We start from the raw sequence: 20,738 nt of genomic DNA on the forward strand, positions 1-20,738 counted from the left end.
TTAGATGCATGTTGACAAAACATGACAATCTGAGACTTGTTTGTTAAGAGCATTTGAATTACTGGCATTCATCCAATAATACAACAAGCATGGTTCTTCTTATATTGGTTCTCTACTTTATTAGACACAGGTTTCTGTTGTCAAACATAAATTGCACACCATTCACAAAAAAAGAAATATAATACTCTGAAAAGGACATTATAACGAAAATATCAGATTCAGGTTTCTGATAGAGCAGTTTTGTTACACACAGTACTCAATGTTGCTGATTCATGTGAGATCATTAGTCAGAGTGTTTATCAACTATGCTAGAATAAGATTTTGTGAGGTTTTTGGGTAGTCGTCTCACATCCATATGACCTGTTCATTACTAACATTTATATCTTATCCGTCTATGCTGTGCTGAAATAGGCTACAAGAGAACTTGATTGTATTCTATAACGGCTTTTCATCATCTACCAGAAACCAGGATCTGTCCCCTGTTCACCTCAGCCTTGCACCTTTGCCATCAATGCTGCCAACACCCAGTGCAATGACACAACGTCGATGTGTCACTGCCTGGCAAATATTGGGACAGGAATAGAAATATGTATATTTTCCATATTAAAAGCTAATACAGACCTAGGAATTACTGTAAAGTGAGTGGTGCAAAAATCACACTTACATAAGAAAAGGCACGATAATTCAGCCAGAATTGGTGCAAGAGTAAGGTGAGTTGAGAGTCCATTTGTTTGTTTTGTTTTTCATCAGAGAACCACTAGAATATGCAAACAATTGCCTGAGTGTTAAAAAAGGAACAAAACAGAGACAGACCTTTCACATGCAGTCGCATCTCCGGTTAATACAGCAGCCTGGCGGGCAATGCAGTAGCGTTTAAAGGTACAAAAACGTTGTCCAAGAAAAGACACTGACATTCTTTGTAGCATCCAGATTTTTTTTTTTTTCACAAAAAAATCAGCAGTATCAAACATTAAGCCATTTTGTGACAAACCATGAACATTGCATGCATTTCTGTAGTTTGGAGATTGAATACAAAGGCAAACAGATTACAAAAGTGTCACAAGTGTGGCTGTTGTACTGAATATGCATTGAGAAGACAGAAAGGTCTGTAGTAGTACGGAGTAGGTGCACAGACATCCTTGCAGGCCGGAGCTCAACTTGGGCTTTGCAGTGGTCAAAGCGATTAAAATGAATGCCGGCAGTAGTGTGGCACCGCGCTGCCATTCTAGCATAGTAGCCCATGCAGCTCATTCCTAACCATTCAATTCAGTATCCATGCTGTTTGATTGTGTAAGAGATTGGAGCCTGACCAGATAAGGTAAAAAAAAATATAACAACAAGAACAACAAAAATAAAATGAAAAGCATAAATTCATGAACATGTATGTAATGTATAGTGTTGCGATATATGTTTGCCGTGGAAGCTAAAATGGCTAAGCTGTCTAAACTTCTAAGAATAGGCTAAAACTCACACACAATAGTTACAGAGAAGCTGACGACTAAATGAACAGTTAATACATGATATTTGTTACTATTAAAAGACACAATGTTTACACTCACACATAAACAAAAAGAAGAGATAATACTTATGTGATGAATATGTACTGTATATCAGTCATGGCTGTCCACGTCTCCTATATTTTTTTCTTGACCATTCAATTTTTTGACAAAGCACAAATAATCTCAAATACAATAGGAACTTTCCACAGGGACCTTGGCACATTGAAACTTTGTGTGTTGTGGAGGTCAAGCCAAGCCAAGGCTTTATCAAACATGGCAAATGGATGCTCACTTTCCTTTACATACCACATGGCTTTGTGGCTAATATTTCTTAATGAGAAGCTCATAGCTATGGTGGCGGGGTTATTTTCCTAATTTTCTGGAATTTAGAAATGGTAACAAAATCAGTTTTCTGAATATCCTCACTGACACTGCTGTTCACTTAGAATGTCTGTGTGCTCTGTTCCCTGTTACGTACAGCACTTGGGTGCACACTTAGACACCATAGAAAAAAATGCTTAATAATTTACATTCATTTGATATATTTTGTATATTGACAGGGTTCTTCGATTATACTCTACCTTAAAAAAAACAAAAACATTAAAGCAACAAGATACTCCACAAAATTGATATAAAAACAAATGAAACCCAACAAACCTTGATCACTCACTTTTTTGACAACTGACTGACTGAGGAATATGACCAGTGCAAAACCACGGAGGCGTACAAAAATCACAGAGCTTTCTCAAGTCCACACCCAACGTACTTAGGTACCAAACAGGCAGCGGAGGAATGTTGAACTGCAGCCTACTGTACATTGTGTAAACAACAGATGAATCTTGAGCTTGAGTTCTGAAGATAAATCATTCTAATAGTTGGTCAGTTGAGAACGGGGAGGAAAGAAGGGTCGCTGACATCATGCCTGGCCTTTTAAAAGGAGGTGTACATTTTCACTTAAGAGGTTCCTACGTTTTTTGATGACACAATTTGTTTTGTGGATCTATGCTGAGCCCTGACATCAGACTACAGAAACAATGTAAAGAGAGCAACTTAACCAACTTTTTTTTTTTTTTTTTAATTATTTGGGAGGAGATTGGCTCAACACCCACCTCTGAGCCAGAAATCTGCTGGAGGATGTCATGTCTCTTGAGACTGGGCTCACATCAACACAACGAGGGACAGTTACGGTGTTTGCTCCAACAGTGCTGACGTTTCACGAGTCTTCTTCAATCGTTCACTCCAGAACCAGGAAGTTCATTGGTTAGAGTGTGCCAGCGCTCGATTTTCTTGTCCTTGTTTTTGAGACAGTCGAACCAGTGCTTCAGCCTCTCTCCATTTGCGTTGATTCCCAGCGATACTCCGCCTGGCAATGACAGAGAGAGAGAGTGAGAGAGAGAGAGAGAGAGAGCCTGTTACTGTACTATTCTAATGTTCTTTGTTATGAGAACCACACTAATTTAATGCTTATGTCCTCTATTTACAAATAAATGCACCAAGGGCCCGGTGTAGGCCAACCTTTTAAATCTATGGAGCTGCAGTTGTTCGGTCTCTTCCCTGATGCCTGCCTGAGCCTATTAGTTGTTGGAATTGGTTGTGTTATTCTTTATCCTTAGTAGATCTACAACGTTTTGTTATATTCTATTATAGTAAATAAATTATTCATTTGTTATATTGCGAACGTCTCGTGTGTCTTCCATCTTTGTCCCAGTTTGTGAGCCAGACTGTGACACTGTTCTCTTTTCCTTTTTAACATTTAACCATTAGACACATTTAACACTATAAGCACTTTCCCCTGTTGCACGCACGCTATTCGTTTATCCAGAGATGAAGGTAGAGTATGTTGCATGATTTTATGAAAGTATGATGTACTGCGACATCGAAGCAAATCAAATTTGTAATTTTGTATGTCTCATTCCATTGCACCACAGATCCGCTACCTGATCTGGTAAACTTACACTATGGCATTGTTTTGTATGACAATTAAGCCATACAGCTCTTCTATTAGGAGGTTTACCACCTACTCTGAGTTAACCTACCCAGATTTGTCACTAAACCACATACTTGGAATACCCCTGCCCCCAGGCTGGTGACTTACCAATGAAATCATTTGACTTCCCAATATCGTAATCCCAGACTGTGACTTCCAGTGTCTTTTTGGTGAGGTCAGCATATTTGATGTCATAGAAGAACTCCTGCAATAGCAAAGAAGTTGAACACTAAAACATCCAATATGAGACAATCAATTCCCATGGTATTGTAGTGGGAAAATAAGTGCTATATCACTGATTAAAGATTACAGTACAGCACAACTGTTCCAATTCCATCAGCTTTTACTGCTATGAAAAGAGGCTACAGCTGCAACACAATATGGCACTTTTAGAACTCTTCAGCCACAAATCAATGTAATAGTCCTAGGAAGGAAATATGTTACAAGAACATGAATTTGTTACACTGATAATAACCACAAGAGTAATGGATAACAGCACATGTGAGTTTTACGTTTTTCTCTCTGAAAGTAATGAAATATATTCTCATAAATTCAAGGACATTTTCACAGACAAGAGGAGAATGCAACAGTCCTTTGTAAGCCATAGTGTGCCGCGTACACAAAGAACTCAATGCCAGAATTTACAGGCTAAGAGACCAACAATGGCAGAGCTCAGTGAGTCAGAGAGCCTTGTGAATAAAACAATTAGGCCAAATAGGCTGCGTAACCTAATGAAAGGCTGTTAGTTCGGGTCGGGTAGGAGAGGGAATGAGAGACACCGTACCTCATTGAACTCAGGATTAAGGGTTTTCTTCTTGACAGTGGTCTTGTGCTTTGACTTTTTGTTCTCATCTGGTTTCAAGTACCTGTAAGCACAAAGCATTGTGAATGCACCAGAAAGGCTCATGACAGCTTATTATTATAAATATGTGTTTTACTGATACATATATATATATTTTTTTTTTCCTCCACATAAATATAGTATTATAATATACTATTCAGTGTATAGTATTTAGTAAATACCAAGACAGTTAAAAGTTAAAACTCTCTCTTTCAACACACAGACAAGGGTTGAACCAGGATTAGCTGACCCGTGTCCAACCCTTTGTAAACCAGGCTAGTCGTCCAGTGTGAACAGGTTTGACCATAAGGGGAGAATTTTCTTAGCCACAAGAGGGCACTACAACATCTCTATCTATGACTCTGGTATCCCTCCAGTAACTACATACTGTAAGTGTTCATATACCAGCTACAGTTGTTCCTTCCCATTAGGCTGCAGTCTTCTGTTGTTTTCCATGTGGGGTGGGCAAATGGAGGCAGAGGAACTAATGACAACCAACAGCTATGAGTGACTCCACTCCGTCCACTTCTGACATTTCCATATTAAATGGTTGTGAATATAACGCAGCAATAATTTGCTGTAATGCATCGGCAATTTTGAAGTACCTCCTGAGGACTCCATTGACATCACATCGATCAGTAGTTCAAATCAGTTATCCAGGGGGAGTCACTCTTCAATTCTATGCAACCGTAAGCCTTGAGATCGACAAGGACTGCATTAGTTATCTGACTTGTGTGGCATCTCATTTAGTGGCATCCGCATAAGTCAATGTGCCTTCTTGTAAGTGAAATAGGTAGGAATTGCACATACAATTACACCAATATTTTGCACTGTATCTGACACATCTGCAATTAGAATTGTGACAGGATTTTATGTATATCCCCCGAACTCTGTTGATGTGTCTTTTTGTAAAGGGCAGCCAAGACTAACCAGTGTAGGCCCTTCACTTTAAAATTTTAAAAATGACTGCCACACAACATCTTTCAAATGGCAACACTGTAGTACCTCCAGAGAAGGTGTAATTAAAGCCCAAAGGAGTTGCCGCGGAAACGAAATACCTCATGCCTCTCAGCTGCTGACCACAGATAAGGAAAGATGCTTAACATTTCAAATATATTCAAATCTAAAACTTTAAAACCTGACTTATTTTCTTTTCTCAGTCAAAACATCAGTACTCGCACTAGGCAGGTATTGAATATACAGTAGCACATCCAAAATCCAACATCAGAAAAATCATGACAAATATGAAGACACTTCTCATATGAAATAAAGGAAGCACAAGGATAATCTAGTAGACTGACCATGATGGCTGTCCTGTCACCAACTGGCGAGAGACAGAATAGCATAGCATGTGCTAATGGTGTACTATTTCAGTTGTGAGAAAACCCTCAACTGCAGGTCAAACCCAAGTTGGATCAGAGACCGCTTGAATCTCACTCCTTGTAGAAACTACAAGGAATTAAATGTTTTGTAGTCTTTTCCAACTCATCTACAGACAACTGGAATCTTCGCTGTATCTTATTTAAACCTCTAAAAAGGTTTCGTCAAGCTATAGTAGTCAAACGAGCAGAGGGTTGATATTGTAACTGTCATGTGGGGATCATACCATGGAGAGAAGCTCAACAGACTCAACTGTAGCAGCACACATGATTATCAGATCTGTTACTATTATTCGGCTCTTTTGTTTTTCTCATAGTAGTTGGTGTGAATATAACAATGAACAACGGTGCATATCATATTCTTTGGCTGTAAACAGTGAATTTACCCACGTTTTAACATAGGGGTCGGAGAAACCATTAGCATCCATTGCAGCAAGATGGGCACAGCGTACAATCCCCACCACCAAGCCAGACTTCTGGGAGCTGTACTTCAGCGAAATCATAATCCTTCCCCTCTCCTCCAGGGATTTATCGTCTGTTTTATCAATCTGTTTGGAAGCACAGAGCATAATTTCAGGAAAAGGAAGGAACATTTTTTTTTAAAGCACACACCACACACACACATACACACACGCACACGCACACAGAGACAAATGTACATGAAACGTTTTTGTGAAAGTTTTACTTGTGTGTTTAACGGAATACAGCTGTGGCATTTCACACACACAGAAACACACTTTTTCTTTTTTTGGTGGAAAGTAGCAGGTCTGTGAAGCATGAAGTTAACTAGCTGTGTAGCAGGCGTCGCTGATGATGCCCATAGTAATGCTGTCTCATTTCCGCCCCCCTTCAGAGTTCACAGTGGCGACTCCAGGGAAACTTCTAAGACGCTTGCTCAGCAAACCCCACCATCACAACCATCAAACAACACCATCACCACCACTCCCTAGACATCCGTCAATCGTCAAACACCACCACCATTACCACGACCGACAGTCACTCAGTCCATAATCTTCACTTACTCCTAAAAACAAATATATTATATATAGTTTGTGATTGGTTCCAGCAAACGTGGACAGAAAATACACAAGTGTAGAGAGCAAACGCGGTGCAATGAAGAGTTCCAGTTGAACATGTTATGAATTGCTAATATTCCATTCCGATGTAGGGCCATAAGCCCTGCTTTAGACTCATACCTTAACTTGGTATGTACTGTACTGATGATCACTCATGAGTGAAAAGAAATTCCTTACTACCACATTTCCAAGCCACACAAGTGAAAATGGATAATATCTATCTGATATCTATTGGCTACACCTTTAATAACAAGTCCCAAAATGTCAATCTTTTTTATTTTCTGCCACACTACAAATGCATGCACATGTGGCATTGATTGGCAGTCTGGTGTGGAGCCGGTCCTCTGAGCCAGCTGTCAGGATGCTGCTGAGGAGCCTTGTGTGTCGCGTCTGATCTCTACTTTGATCTGCATGTTCAGCCCTCGGCACGGCAGCACGGGATATGTGGCAAACACACGCCAAAGACATGGCAGTCGCATGATGCCTCGGTCCTGTGGCATGATCAGTCTCTGATCACAACATCACTCTGACCTTGATAAACAACATCTAGAACCCTTTGAGGATATCAATCACCTTGTGTCCATAGACCATAGAGACTGACTACAGCTTTTTTTCCCCCAGAAGTTAGCCTGTTGATGTCTGGTGTCTGTGGGCATTGTGGCTGAAGATATATCAGGAACAAGGAACAAGGAGCAAGGAAATCTGCCCGTGTTTAAATTTAGTCAAAGTCCAAGAAGCTAGAGAATCATCTATTGCATGATTACTTATCTCTTGTCTTCAGTAGGCTATTCATTCCATATCCTACAGACAATCAGATTAACGTTCCTAAAAACTAGTAAATACACCACAACTGCTGCTAGCACCAATCAATGAAAAGCAATTATTTTCTCTGTTAGGGGATTTCACATGCTCACACACACACACACACACACACACACACACACACACACACACACACACACACACACACACACACACACACACACACACACACACACACACACACACACACACACAAATACTTACAAAGTTTTGTAATATTTACAAAGGAGACCAATATTGTCTGATCCTACCTTTCTTCCAAAAACATGCAATTGCAATATATTCTCTGGACATCCCAGAGGAGTAGGCTATACAGTATAACAGAGCAAGGTTACTGGCTCCAGGTAACTTCAGGAGTAACCGCTAATCTCAAAACAACACATCGCTTTAAGCCCAATTCACACCAAAGATTCTCGATGCGACGAGACGGAGTTGCAGCGGTATGAATTAGAAGTTGCAAGCCGTCGCAAGCCGGCGCAGAGCATTACACGTTGAATCGCAGTCGCAAGGTTTTAGAACGTCGCGGCTCGTCTCGTCTCGTCGGGAATCTTTGGTCTGAACCCTTTAGAAACAACAGATGCTCAGTCCAGTGTTCTTTTAGAGATCAGCAGTTACTTACCTGTTTTTCCCTGTTTGGCTGTGTGCAGGATTACACAAAAACAACTGCCCCAACATTCATGGAACTTGGTGGACAGATGTGGCATTGGCCAAGGTGGAAGATTGGAGCAAACATGTCCACTTCTATGCTGCACACCCAAGCATAATCTCTGGATACCTAAACCCTATCATCTTCAAAGATGTCATTCTGAATGAGGGATCTGCGTACAGTGGGAACACAGGTATCTTCATTGCACCAGTCAATGGAATCTACTAGTTTTTCTTCTCATTCCAGAGAGAGAGAGAGGTCGTGGAAACAATCGATGGGACCTGCAGATCATAGGTTTTTCTAAAGCTGTGTGCCATTCTCAAGTTAACGTAGGCTCCACTGTTGGTAGTATGTGCACCTACATGACTGAATTAGCAGAGAACGATGAGTTCACTGTGGTCGAAGTGAGTGGGTCTGTTTAGACTACCGCTAGCTCACGCACTATTACTTCCTCTGGCTCATTTTTGATGCTGACTTGATGGGACCTTGGGAAGTTGTATCAGTTTGAATTTTCCGACTTCAGAATCAGAATTTTGAAGACTTGACGACGGCAGCTTTAAGAAGGAGAAAGATTTTCTCGAAGCTGCACGGAGCGTGAGTAGAGGAGAGAGATCAAATAATCCATCACGAGGAGGCACCTGTAAAAGGAATGGACATTCAGTAGCGATCTAGCTTCAGTCCAGGGCATGCTAAATAGATGTGAAAGAGAGTGAAAGTGAACGTTTATCGGAAGATTTGCTTTCGCCAGAGGATAACCAGCAAGAGGAAAGTGTAAGCATACCAGAACATAGAAACACACACAATGGCCACCACAGCAGTACATATATCTCCACCAGATCATTTTGATTTTTCAAACTCAGCTAACTGGCCTAAATGGATAAGGAGGTTTGAATGCTTTCGTATGGCATCAGGCATCACTGATAAACCTGAGAAGTATCAAGTGAACTCTGCTGTATACTTTATGAGTTACAGCTGATGATATTTTGAGCGTTTTCCCATTGTCAGAAGAAGACAAAAAGAAATATGACAAGGTGAAGAAGGCCTTTGAAGCCCATTGGGTAGGAAAATATGATGTAATTTATGAAAGAGAGAGGTCCGAGAGAGGAAATCTTCACCTGGTCGGCAACCTGCTGCTGAAAGACCACTGGTAAGTGATACCCTCAGCTCTTCAGAAAGAAACCCTGCAGCAGCTCCACCAAGGTCACTAGGGCATCACTAAATGCCGTGCACGACGTGCCCAGCAGGCAGTGTGGTGGCCAGGACTGTCAAACCAAATCAAACACCTGGTCATGAACTGTGAGCCTTGCCAAATCCACCAGGCCCCCCACAGTGAGCCTATGCGGTCTACTCCTACTCCAGATCGTCCATGGCAGAGAGTTGGAACAGACCTGTTCACCTGGCAAAGGAACACCTGCCTGTTAATTGTGGACTACTTTTCTCGATACATCGAGGTAGCCCGTCTCACAGTCACATCCTCAGCTGTTGTCATAGCTGGACTGAAAGAAGCCTTCCCTAGGCATGGCACCCCCGACATCTTGGTGTCCGACAATGGGCCCCAGTACTCTTCAGAGGCCTTCAAAGACTTTACCACCGCCTATCAGTTTCACCACGTTACCAGCAGTCCCCGCTATCCTCAGGCTAATGGGGAAGCTGAACGTGCCGTAGGCACGATGAAAAGCCTCTGGAAGAAAGGGACTGATCAAACCGAAGCACTTCTTGCTTACCGAGCAACACCCTTGGAACGTAGCTTTAAGTCAACTTAGTAGTGTTACGTTAAAACGATTTTGTGTGGTGCCAGTTTCCATGAAAACTATGCAAACATTCAATACGTTCAGCTGGTGCAACCGGCTGCAGTATTCAGTGTTTCCCACAGATTAGAAGGCAATGTGTGGTGGTCGCCCTAGTCTGACGGGGGGGGGGCATCTTTTTACCAAGATGTGAAGCTTGCCTTTATTTGAAACACACACATATTATGTAATTATTTACATTATATAGGCCTATACTGACATTTCTGATATTCATAACAGCAAACTTTATGCAGATTATAGCCTACTATTCATATTACAACTCCACTTCTTAAATTCAGCTGTCTGGTTGAAGCCTCAAAATATTGTAAACATAGCAGGCTAAGCTTATCATACTCTACTGGTTGGACTGTTCATTTTCCCCACATGTGTTATAAGTTTCAAGGTAAGCTAATACTTTTTCTCCTCTGGACAGGCCAGTCTTGGAGTTGAAAAACATTGGTGGTCAGTCAACTCGAATGCAATTTAATCAAATGTCTGTAGCATAGCCTACTAATGATGCTAACCGAATATAACAGTAATTTAGCTAGTCGTTACGGTGGCCCTGAAGTGCAAAACACAACACAAATAAGACAACACAACACAAATAAGACAACACAACACAAAAAGAGAAAACACAACACAAAAAGAGACAACACAACACAAAAAGAGAAAACACGGCCCCGAAGTGCACAACACAACGGCAAATCACACAACACAACACAAAAAGAGACAACACAACACAAAAAGAGAAAACACAACGGCAAATCACACAACACAACACAAAAAGAGAAAACACAACGGCAAATCACACAACACAACACAAAAAGAGACAACACAACACAAATAAGACAACACAACACAATTAGAGAAACCTCGGCCCCGAAGTGCACAACACAACGGCAAATCACACAACACAACACAAAAAGAGACAACACAACACAATTAAGAGACAACACAACGGAATACCTTCGGGCCACATGAATCGTCGCTGGGACACGTACTAGGCCTACAGCCCGCAGAAAATAGCATGCTGGGTCTTCACATGTCCATAAGAACCCACAGTAATGGAATATCCACGTTGTGTTTTATTCATAATATGTTTGGTGTATAATCCAACTCATACAAAAGCAACAAGTTCGAAACAAATCATCAGAAATCAGGAAGTAAAACAGCTTGTAACTCTGTCACCGTTCTAGATACCGTCATATACCATATATGGTCATTTTTTGTGAGATCCCCCTAGTTACCGTGGTAGCTACCACACATCAGAGCGATGGCTTTGCCCCACATGTCTTTCTGCGACGAGATATTCAAAACCGGAGGAGATTGGGCAAGAGAGCTGTCAATCAGGCTCCCCAAAAATCTCCAGAATATTAGCTTTCTTTTGACACCAATATTATGCTTCTACTCAAAGGGGTTCTTGTGTAAGAGTTTTATTGTCAGTAGCCTATGCACCATTAAATCTTCGAATTATTTCAGCCTGCATGTCTCTTTAAATCTTTTAATGAATGTTACGAGGACTTTACTAGGGTTTATAAAGTAAAGTCGCATATCACTGAAATCGTCTACCCCTTGGCTTCAACATTATCCGGTTTTCAATAGCGAGGCATGTGGCTGACTAGTGCTGTCGTCATTCAAAGCTAGGGAGCCTGATTGACAGCTCTCTTGCCCAATCTCCTCCGGTTTTGAATATCTCGTCGCAGAAAGACATGTGTGGCAAAGCCATCGCTCTGATGTGTGGTAGGCTAGCTACCACGGTAACTAGGGGGATCTCACAAAAAAATTACCATATATGGTATATGACGGTATCTAGAACGGTGACAGAGTTACAAGCTGTTTTACTTCCTGATTTCTGATTATTTGTTTCGAACTTGTTGCTTTTGTATGAGTTGGATTATACACCAAACATATTATGAATAAAACACAACGTGGATATTCCATTACTGTGGGTTCTTATGGACATGTGAAGACCCAGCATGCTATTTTCTGCGGGCTGTAGGCCTACGTAGGCTACGTGTCCCAGCGACGATTCATGTGGCCCGAAGGTATTCCGTGTTGTCTCTTAATTGTGTTGTGTTGTCTCTTTTTGTGTTGTGTTGTGTGATTTGCCGTTGTGTTGTGCACTTCGGGGCCGAGGTTTCTCTAATTGTGTTGTGTTGTCTTATTTGTGTTGTGTTGTCTCTTTTTGTGTTGTGTTGTGTGATTTGCCGTTGTGTTTTCTCTTTTTGTGTTGTGTTGTGTGATTTGCCTTTGTGTTTTCTCTTTTTGTGTTGTGTTGTCTCTTTTTGTGTTGTGTTGTCTCTTTTTGTGTTGTGTTGTGTGATTTGCCGTTGTGTTTTCTCTTTTTGTGTTGTGTTGTCTCTTTTTGTGTTGTGTTGTGTGATTTGCCGTTGTGTTGTGCACTTCGAGGCCGTTTTTTCTCTTCTTTGTGTTGTGTTGTCTCTTTTTGTGTTGTGTTGTGCACTTTGGGGCCGTGATTTCTCTCTTTGTGTTGTGTTGTCTTATTTGTGTTGTGTTGTCTTATTTGTGTTGTGTTTTGCACTTCAGGGCCACCGTAAGTCGTCGTCAATGCGTCCACGATTGTGAATGTTTTATTTGGATTAAATGTGCATGTGGAGGGCGGCTGTCCATTGTGCGCGCACGAGAGCGGGCCAAGGAGAATGAGTTTACTTCTACTGTTTGGTAATTAAGTTGCACGCATAGACTACAAAAGTTGCGGGAGAACTTTATGCTTCTACCCGAGCAGCGTCAGGTGCATCAGTGCGACCACCGACCACGCTTCCAGGGATGATCTCGTTGGCTTTCATGGAGACAGACAGCCGCGGTGTGCACGGAGGGTAGGGGCTGTGCGTGTTTGTGTGTATGAGAGACAGACGCGCGAGTGACAGAGAGGGAGCGCAGGGAAAGGAAATGCAGCTTTACGAATGCTGCGTGTTTTTCAATAGCGTTTCAAAATAAGAATAAATAAATAAATAAAAGAATAACGAAACGCAATATGTGGCGGCCGGTGCTGAATCTGTGGCGCACCGCCACAAATTTGTCTATGTGTGGGAAACACTGGTATTCTGTAATGTGCGTGTAATGTCTGTGTATGTCGTTCACACATAGGTCCGTGTAAGATCCGTCATGTCTGAATTATCCGAAGGGTCGGATCTCTGGCTAACAAATCTCTGTCTTCAATGGAGGTTATGTCTGAAAGCGGTTATAGAAGAGGGGTGGGTAGGTTTTGAAGGACTGTAGAATGTCCATCTACACTGCTGCATTAGTTTAGAGCAGCTCACGCTTTAAAAAAAAAAAAAAAAAAATCCAGTTTATTCCAGTAACGTGGTAGGCCTAAGATTATTTCAGTTTATTAACTTAGTTATTAATGACTTTCAGAGGTGAGTAAAATAAAAGAGAGTCATGGGATCCTAGGTAGGTCTCAGCAGAAGAATTGAAGAATTGATTTACTTTTATTTTGGATGTACTTGCTTTCTAAAAGGAGGAGGTGAACTGGGGACATGTTTATGTGTAACACAGGGAGTGATTCATTAAACGACACACACTAGACGTACTGGTCTCCGCCTGAGTTCATTTATAGTAATAACACATTAAAAACCAACTATACTTGTATAAATCTAGTCTGCATACAGTGCAAATGAAGTAAAATTCCAACAGCAAACAACATCTTAGTGCCGCCCCAGTACTTGTACAATGCACAGTGACAATAAAGTTGAAACCAATGTAACCTTATTTGATATCGCTGTTTTGTGACAAATTAATTGGTTGGATAGTATTGGTCTACAAAGTTTGTTTGTTTGAGTTGTCTCTTGGATTATTGACTGCAACTCCATCAGTACAAACTTGTGTTTGGCTATACTCTCAGTATTCGATTCCCCACAAACTTTGATTTACCACAAATTCTTTCTAGGTCTGCCCCATGGTCCCAATCAGTTTGCGCCTAATAGCCCCTGACAGCTTGATAACCTCAATGACATGCTCACAAAGGCTGCTCTGTTGGTGAGGCTGTTTTTTTGCTCATGAACATTGTTCTGTTGATGATTCTAGGTATGTTATAGAATTCTACAGGTATGCGTGAAATGTTAAAACAAGGAAGTTAGATAGTTGACTGAATATGAACAACTTTGCCAGAATACAGGACCTTGATCCCTGGAGAAGGTGTGCCACTGCTCATAAGGTAATAATTTGAAACTAAACACTTATACACATTCAAGACTGGAATTCTGTAGTTCTGTATTTCTGTAGTTCTCCCTTCAAGGTCCCAATAAAGCTCATCTGGACATCCTACGTATCCAGGTATTGTACCTATTTTTTTTTTATATGAGTATACAAAAATGGATTTAGACTGAGATCTGTTGTGTAGTCTTCAAAGGTGCATGAATATCCTGTGCACATTCCACTCATTTCCATTCTATATGCAATATAGAAAGGTAACAGTATTCTCAAATGTGAAGCATTTGTTATTTGTGATAATCCCCTAATTGTAATATCCTCTAATAATGTAAACACTTCTGGCACACTTTCCTCACAGGTTATCATGGAAATCAAAGCAGTTCTAACGGTGATCATTTCACTCTTATGTCTTATTAGACCAATCCAATCCGAAGTGAGTAAATGTTATATTCTTCCTGTTATGCAGTAATTGTATTAACTCTTGTGCTAAAGTCAAGCAACATGTCATAACGTATCCTAAAGTATCATATCGCTAATGTGAAGAAAAAAAAACATTCCTTCTTATTTTTCAAACTAGGATGGAGACAACACTGTTGTCCTAACCAAGGCATTGACAGGTAACAATCTTGTCACTGCCATCTCTGATTTGTATGAATGTGAGGTGTAGACCCCGTAGCCTACACTTGGCAGTATCAACTTATGACAACAGGGCATTATCCACAATTATCATGAAAATCATTTGTATTTTGTCACTGCTTGCTGTAGACTTGCAAGAATTTCTCCACCTCGAACCAATTGCAAAAATAATCCATGACACCACATGAAATGCACCAACTTTGTGATGTGTCCTGTGATCCATCTAAAAACAAAAAATGTGCCTTAATTTCACTTCTGCAAAATCCTGTTTAATCAATATGTCTAAAAACTACCTCATGTGAGCATATGCATTTTTTTTCAAAATTCATGCTTTCATTACTTTCTTTTTATTTCACAACTAACATTATTGTGTTTGGAAACCCGTTTACTGTCTAATGTTGAACTTGAAATATTGTTGAACTGATATGCTGTAGAAACTGAAATACTGTACTGATACTCTATTTATATTTAGATTCTGTAGCAGTGCATTTCTATGCTGCACACCCAAGTGATCTCAACGGACAATTTAACATCATCCAATTCACTGATGTCATCCTGAATGAGGGATTTGCGTACAGTGGGGCAACGGGCATCTTCACTGCACCAGTCAATGGAATCTACCAGTTTTTCTACTCATTTCAGTGTCACAGATATAATGCACCGAATTTTTGGCATCTGCGCATCAATGGTATTAATAAAGCTGTGTGCCATTCGCAAGTTTTCTGGAGAGCCACTGTTGGTAGTATGTGCACCTACATGACTGAATTAGCAAAGGGGGATGAGGTCACCGTGAGCCAAGACAGTGGGTCTGCCTGGGCTGAAGTTGACACGCGCACTATTACTTTCTCTGGCTCTTTGCTGTTGCAGAAAGAGTAATGTCAGTGTAAAGCAGAATAGAATGTCTAAAATGACGTTGACAACTGCAAAAGGGAGTAGAACTAAAAGCCTATCATTCTTAACTTTGTCTTTGTCTCCATTGTGAATGAATAAAGCTAAAGAAACACATAGCACAAATTTGTTGATCACAGTCTATAAATGACCTATTACTGTGTTGCTACGCTTTGCAGTGATGCATCCCAGTAGCAAGACACTGATATGTGGAGGAAAATACAGTTTAGTCATAATGTCCATTTCAAGGAATCTGCATGCATGTGAGATGGTATGGAACAGGTATTCCAATAAAATATATGGCATACACTCATCTGCTGCACTTGTCTATTATTTGATTCATCATTGCCAAAGTGAAACTAACGTCACCATAGTCAACGATAAACTTATACACAGTTACTCTCATAATTGAACAGGTTACCATAGCAGGAAAACATAGCCTGAAAAAAGCATCATTTACCCCAATAATGTTCGAATGACTGAATAAAAAACCTAAGGACATTTATCCTGCAAAGGAGTTGCATGCTTACATCTTGAGACAGTGCATCATCAGCTGTGCTTCATATATGCCTATTCTATTCAGGACATATTCCATGATCAGCTTTCCTAATAATATGTCATACTGTATATATCACAAGTGGCAATGACTGTATAGATGTTGTGATGTGGGCACTTACAGGCAGCTGTTTCTCTAAACAGTTGTAGAAGTTCTTGGTCTGGTTGGGCTTCAGCTTCTTCAAGGGAATCCGAGTCTCTCCGATGAATTCATTGTGGCGGAACTTGTCCTCGTCACACACTGAAATCCTGTGAGCACAACAGATGAAACATCACATAGGAGGTGTCATATGGAGGCCAGGACTAGGGTAAAAAAAATACACAAAACCACAGCTCAGGATGGACATGCTCTGCTGACTGAGATAGCTACCACATATGTTAACGTTACATATTCCATATAATATGTGAGCGCCAGATCTGGGTTGGGTAAAAATAGTTATAATTCTTGACATTTGGCATGCCTAGCAACACATTTGAGAGAGGATAAGGAATAGAAGCACTACAGAAAGTACAAGCACTGACATAAAATTCACAAATCAATATACATATGGAGTACTGTGCATTTGTATGCCATGGAAATAAAACTGAGATGTTGTAGTCCTTCAAGGTTATTATCTTTGAATAAACGTACATTTGCAAGCCTGCTCAGTGTGAAATAAGTTTTCTGAGCTATTTGGCATATCCACCAGAACAAATTGTATGGAAATGTGTGCATGGCACCTGTTTCCTTTTTGTACAACCATTAAATCTGAGTGATTTCTGCGTTCAAGATTTAAAAAAAGATTGGGGGGGAAAAAAACTAAACAAAACATGTTGTCACACAGTTTATGTGTGTGGATTGAAATTAAAGACTGAGCACCAGGAGATCTGTGTAATGACAAAAATGGAAGAGATGACAGAACAGAGACAAGCGAGATTCCCCTGCCACGGGTCTGTCTGATTCTGGAGGCTTCATCTCCAATCTAGTCAGGTCCACTCACTACAAATAATAAAAAAAGCTAATCCTCGTCTGGGAACATTACCAATATCTACTGTGAAAAAAGAGGACTGAATCCTTTTCCCTCATGCTACTGTGACGAGTTTGTATTGTGGTAAATGAGACATGGCATCAAAAGGCTTTTGGGCATCCTGCTAGTCATTGTGATACATGTACATACACACGATGACTCGATTTAGGACTACATATTGCATTCTGGATAGGACAATATAAAATGGTGGTTTTGGATGTTTCCATTTCCAAAATGCATAAATAAACATGTTATGCAAAGAACATTGAGAAAAGAATCCAATCTCACAGCAAAATGTTCGCATGTCTTCCTTGCCATCTTATCTATGAAAGACATGTTTATTCTGTCAGCTGACAAAGATGGGCTGCAATATGCAGCTCTATCATTTTAATTTGAGTGTTCTCTGAAAGCCTGGTTTGGAAGTCAGTTACTGACTTAACAACGAGCTAGTCTAGTGTATTCTTGCTTTTTAATTAAACTAGGATGTCAAACAGTTCCTTAATTTCAAATAGAGTGCAGCCATCCATGCTTTTATGTCCATACTACAAGAAAAGGGTGTTACGGAACCTGCTGGCAGCAGAAGACGCCCTTACTGACCTATCTGATGTTTCTGACCAAACCTATATAAAAAAGAGAGGGGGACATGTATGGCCAGTGCCTCTTTTTAACCAATGGCAGTCTCCCAGTCTGAAGGGGCGAGTCACCTCATCACCAAGGTCTGGGGTCGCAACCCATCTCCATCCCTCTCTCCTCTCCTCCCCCTGTCATCCCCATCCCTTCCTCCTCTCCTCCCACATCCCTCTCTCCTCTCCTCACTCTCTCCACCATCCCTTTCTCCTCTCCTCCCTCATCCCTCTCTCCTCTCATCTCCAGTCTCCATAACCTTCTCTCCTCCCCCGGTCTCCTCCATCCCTCTCTCCACTCCTCCCCCGGTCTACTCTATCCCTCTCTCCTCTCCTCCCCCGGTCTACTCCATCCCTCTCTCCTCTCCTCCCCCGGTCTCCTCCATCCCTCTCTCCTCTCCTCTCCTTGCCTATCCCATCCCTCTCTCCTCTCCTCCCCCGGTCTCCTCCATCCCTCTCTCCTCTCCTCCCCCAGTCTCCTCCATCCCTCTCTCCTCTCCTCCCCCCACCTCTCTCATCTCTCTCACTCACAACTGTATTACTGACAGTGTCTCTGACTGGCCAAGCAAGAAGAAGCCTCAGCTGTGAATCCCTACTAGCCGTTCCCGTCTCCATTGGACAACATTATGGCCTCAATCACCCATACCCCCCCCCCCCCCCTGCCCCCCACCCCCCTGCCCCCTCGCCTCAATATATTCCCTCTCTCCACTATTTCAATCCTTGGGCCCACAGCCAAACCAATATGCATTATCACATAACTTCTCAGGCCAGTCTGATAGAGGAAAAGTACATGCGTACACAGTGTTGTCATGTCAAGGTCAGTGGCATATTTCCTGTCTCATTGTTATTCATAGTTAACTCTTGATGATGATGGTGTGTGTGTGTTGTGTGTGTGTGTGTGTGTGTGTGTATGTGTATGTGTGTGTGTTTATGTGTATACTGTATGTGTGTGTAGAGAGAGAGAGAGAGAGAGAGAGAGAGAGAGAGAGAGAGAGAACATGTAAGAAAGAATGAGACAGAAATGGCTTTTTGCAATACATCAAAGAGGATATCTGATCCCTGGGACCCACACTGTGGTGCGCTTGTGGTCTGAGAGAGGTTTTCTGTGAAACGGAGGCTGTGGTGCAGTGCAAGCCTTCCCAATAAAGAGAACTGAATGGATGGTGATGAATTGCTCTCTACAGCACCTTTTTTTTTTGTGGATGGGATTGACGCCCCAAGGCATATGTATGTGAGTTGTTGTGTTGATGTGTGTTTGTGTGTACGTGTGCTTGTGTGTGTGTGCGTGTGTGTGCGCGTGCGTGTGTGTGTGCGCGTGCCTGCGTGCGTGCGTGTGTGTGTGTGCGTGTGTGTGTGTCCTTCAGACTGCAGACCTTCTGTTGCTGATATTAAAGAAAATGTTCAACTAAGTGTCCAAAGACTTAATACTGCTTACACATCAGTACTGAGCCCACAACACCATTTGCTGAGATTGTGAAAAAAAAAGTCGGAATGAGCACTACCAGGGAAATGGCTTGATGTATGTCCCCTTCACCTAACTGAATTTGAAAACTGTTCTGAGCTCGAATGAGGCGGGCCTGAATGAGGCGGGCCAATGTGACAGGTTGGACAAGTCCCTCTCTGCTACAGAGCTGAACAACATGACAATTTCACCATGCAGTCCATGTGTCCTGACAGGAAAAACAAATTCAAACGAGGCTCGGTGTACTTTGTCCTCGACACTGATTGCGCTGATTCCTCCTCTTGGATTGCTTGCTGCTACATTTTTGAGTTAATTTGCTGTGAGGGGCAAAAGGGAGATTCTCCTTCGCTCTGAAAGATTTAAATTGTTTGTAAAATTCAACAGGGGTGGTTTATTTAAATAATTAAAACAGAGAGTAGAGAAGAGATTTGGCTAGATCCTGAAACAATAATAAAAACTAATGATGAGCTGTGGGTCAGGCAAAACATTCCAACCTTAAACACCCAAAGAGAGAGCAAGCTAATTAGGATATAAAGAGCCACCCTCATCTAATTGGCCTTGAGAGGCCAGTCTTTTCAGCATACTTACTAGGCCTCCTCTGTGATCACTCTCAAACAAATGTGAAAAATTCCGCTCTACAAACACAACGTGCTTCTACAATAATAAGACTGCACTGAAAGTAGAGGAGCCAAAGAGGACTGCTCGCCTTTACAATAAAATGCCGTGACATTTGTTGCACTTGCCGAGCAGAGCAGGCCTCGGATTCGAATGCGTGCCGTATGATTGAGAGGTTTTCTTAGTTCTCTTTTCAGTCCTGAATGTATAGGAAGTAGAGCTCCTGGCCTCGCTTGGCTTGCTATAGGCTGAGACTTTCTTTTAATAATACAAGAACCTCGTCTCTCTTTCATATCTTGACAAGACATAGAAAAACTGAATTCGCTGAGCCTTTGAGATCACTTCAGTCTTTTCCCCCACTCCTCCACGCCTCAGAATGTCAGCTGTCTTCTCACAGGGTTCTGTTGCCCAGTCCAGCTCCAGCTGTGCAAGAGGTGAAACCACTGTGTCCACTAGCAGATGGCAGAAGAATCAATACTTAAGGCTACAGCTTGCTTCAGTGTTGACAGTAAAGATAAATTCATAAATGAGGCAACATCATCTTGTGGCAAAAATTGCCACCGAAAATCGATTCACCAAGCTGTCCCACAATCCTAGGATGTGTGGGTGCACACCTTTTTTCAACACTAAGCTCAAGTTTCAGTTTGTTTTGGTGATGGGTCTGAACCTGTGCGATTCCAATTGAGCAACTATGAGTTCTATACTTTAATGTTTTAAAAAAGCTATAAAATACAAAATGTGC

The 20,738-nt window shown here is 41.5% G+C and overlaps 1 protein-coding gene across 1 annotated transcript in view; it reads right to left on the bottom strand.

Moving 5' to 3' along the window:
- Window positions 1-108: 108 nt before the first annotated feature.
- Window positions 109-20,738, bottom strand: part of doc2b (double C2-like domains, beta) — a 145,306-nt gene continuing 124,676 nt past the window's right edge. Inside the window, exons 14-18 of the mRNA XM_062536138.1 lie at window positions 16,412-16,538; window positions 6,097-6,254; window positions 4,271-4,352; window positions 3,595-3,691; window positions 109-2,862 (exon numbers count right to left, since the gene is read on the bottom strand). Coding sequence (XP_062392122.1) covers window positions 2,726-2,862; window positions 3,595-3,691; window positions 4,271-4,352; window positions 6,097-6,254; window positions 16,412-16,538 — 601 coding nt within the window. The 3' untranslated portion in view covers window positions 109-2,725. The remainder of the gene's footprint in view (window positions 2,863-3,594; window positions 3,692-4,270; window positions 4,353-6,096; window positions 6,255-16,411; window positions 16,539-20,738) is intronic.

This window comes from Sardina pilchardus, chromosome 5 (assembly GCF_963854185.1).
Source record: "Sardina pilchardus chromosome 5, fSarPil1.1, whole genome shotgun sequence".
Taxonomy (NCBI): domain Eukaryota; kingdom Metazoa; phylum Chordata; class Actinopteri; order Clupeiformes; family Clupeidae; genus Sardina; species Sardina pilchardus.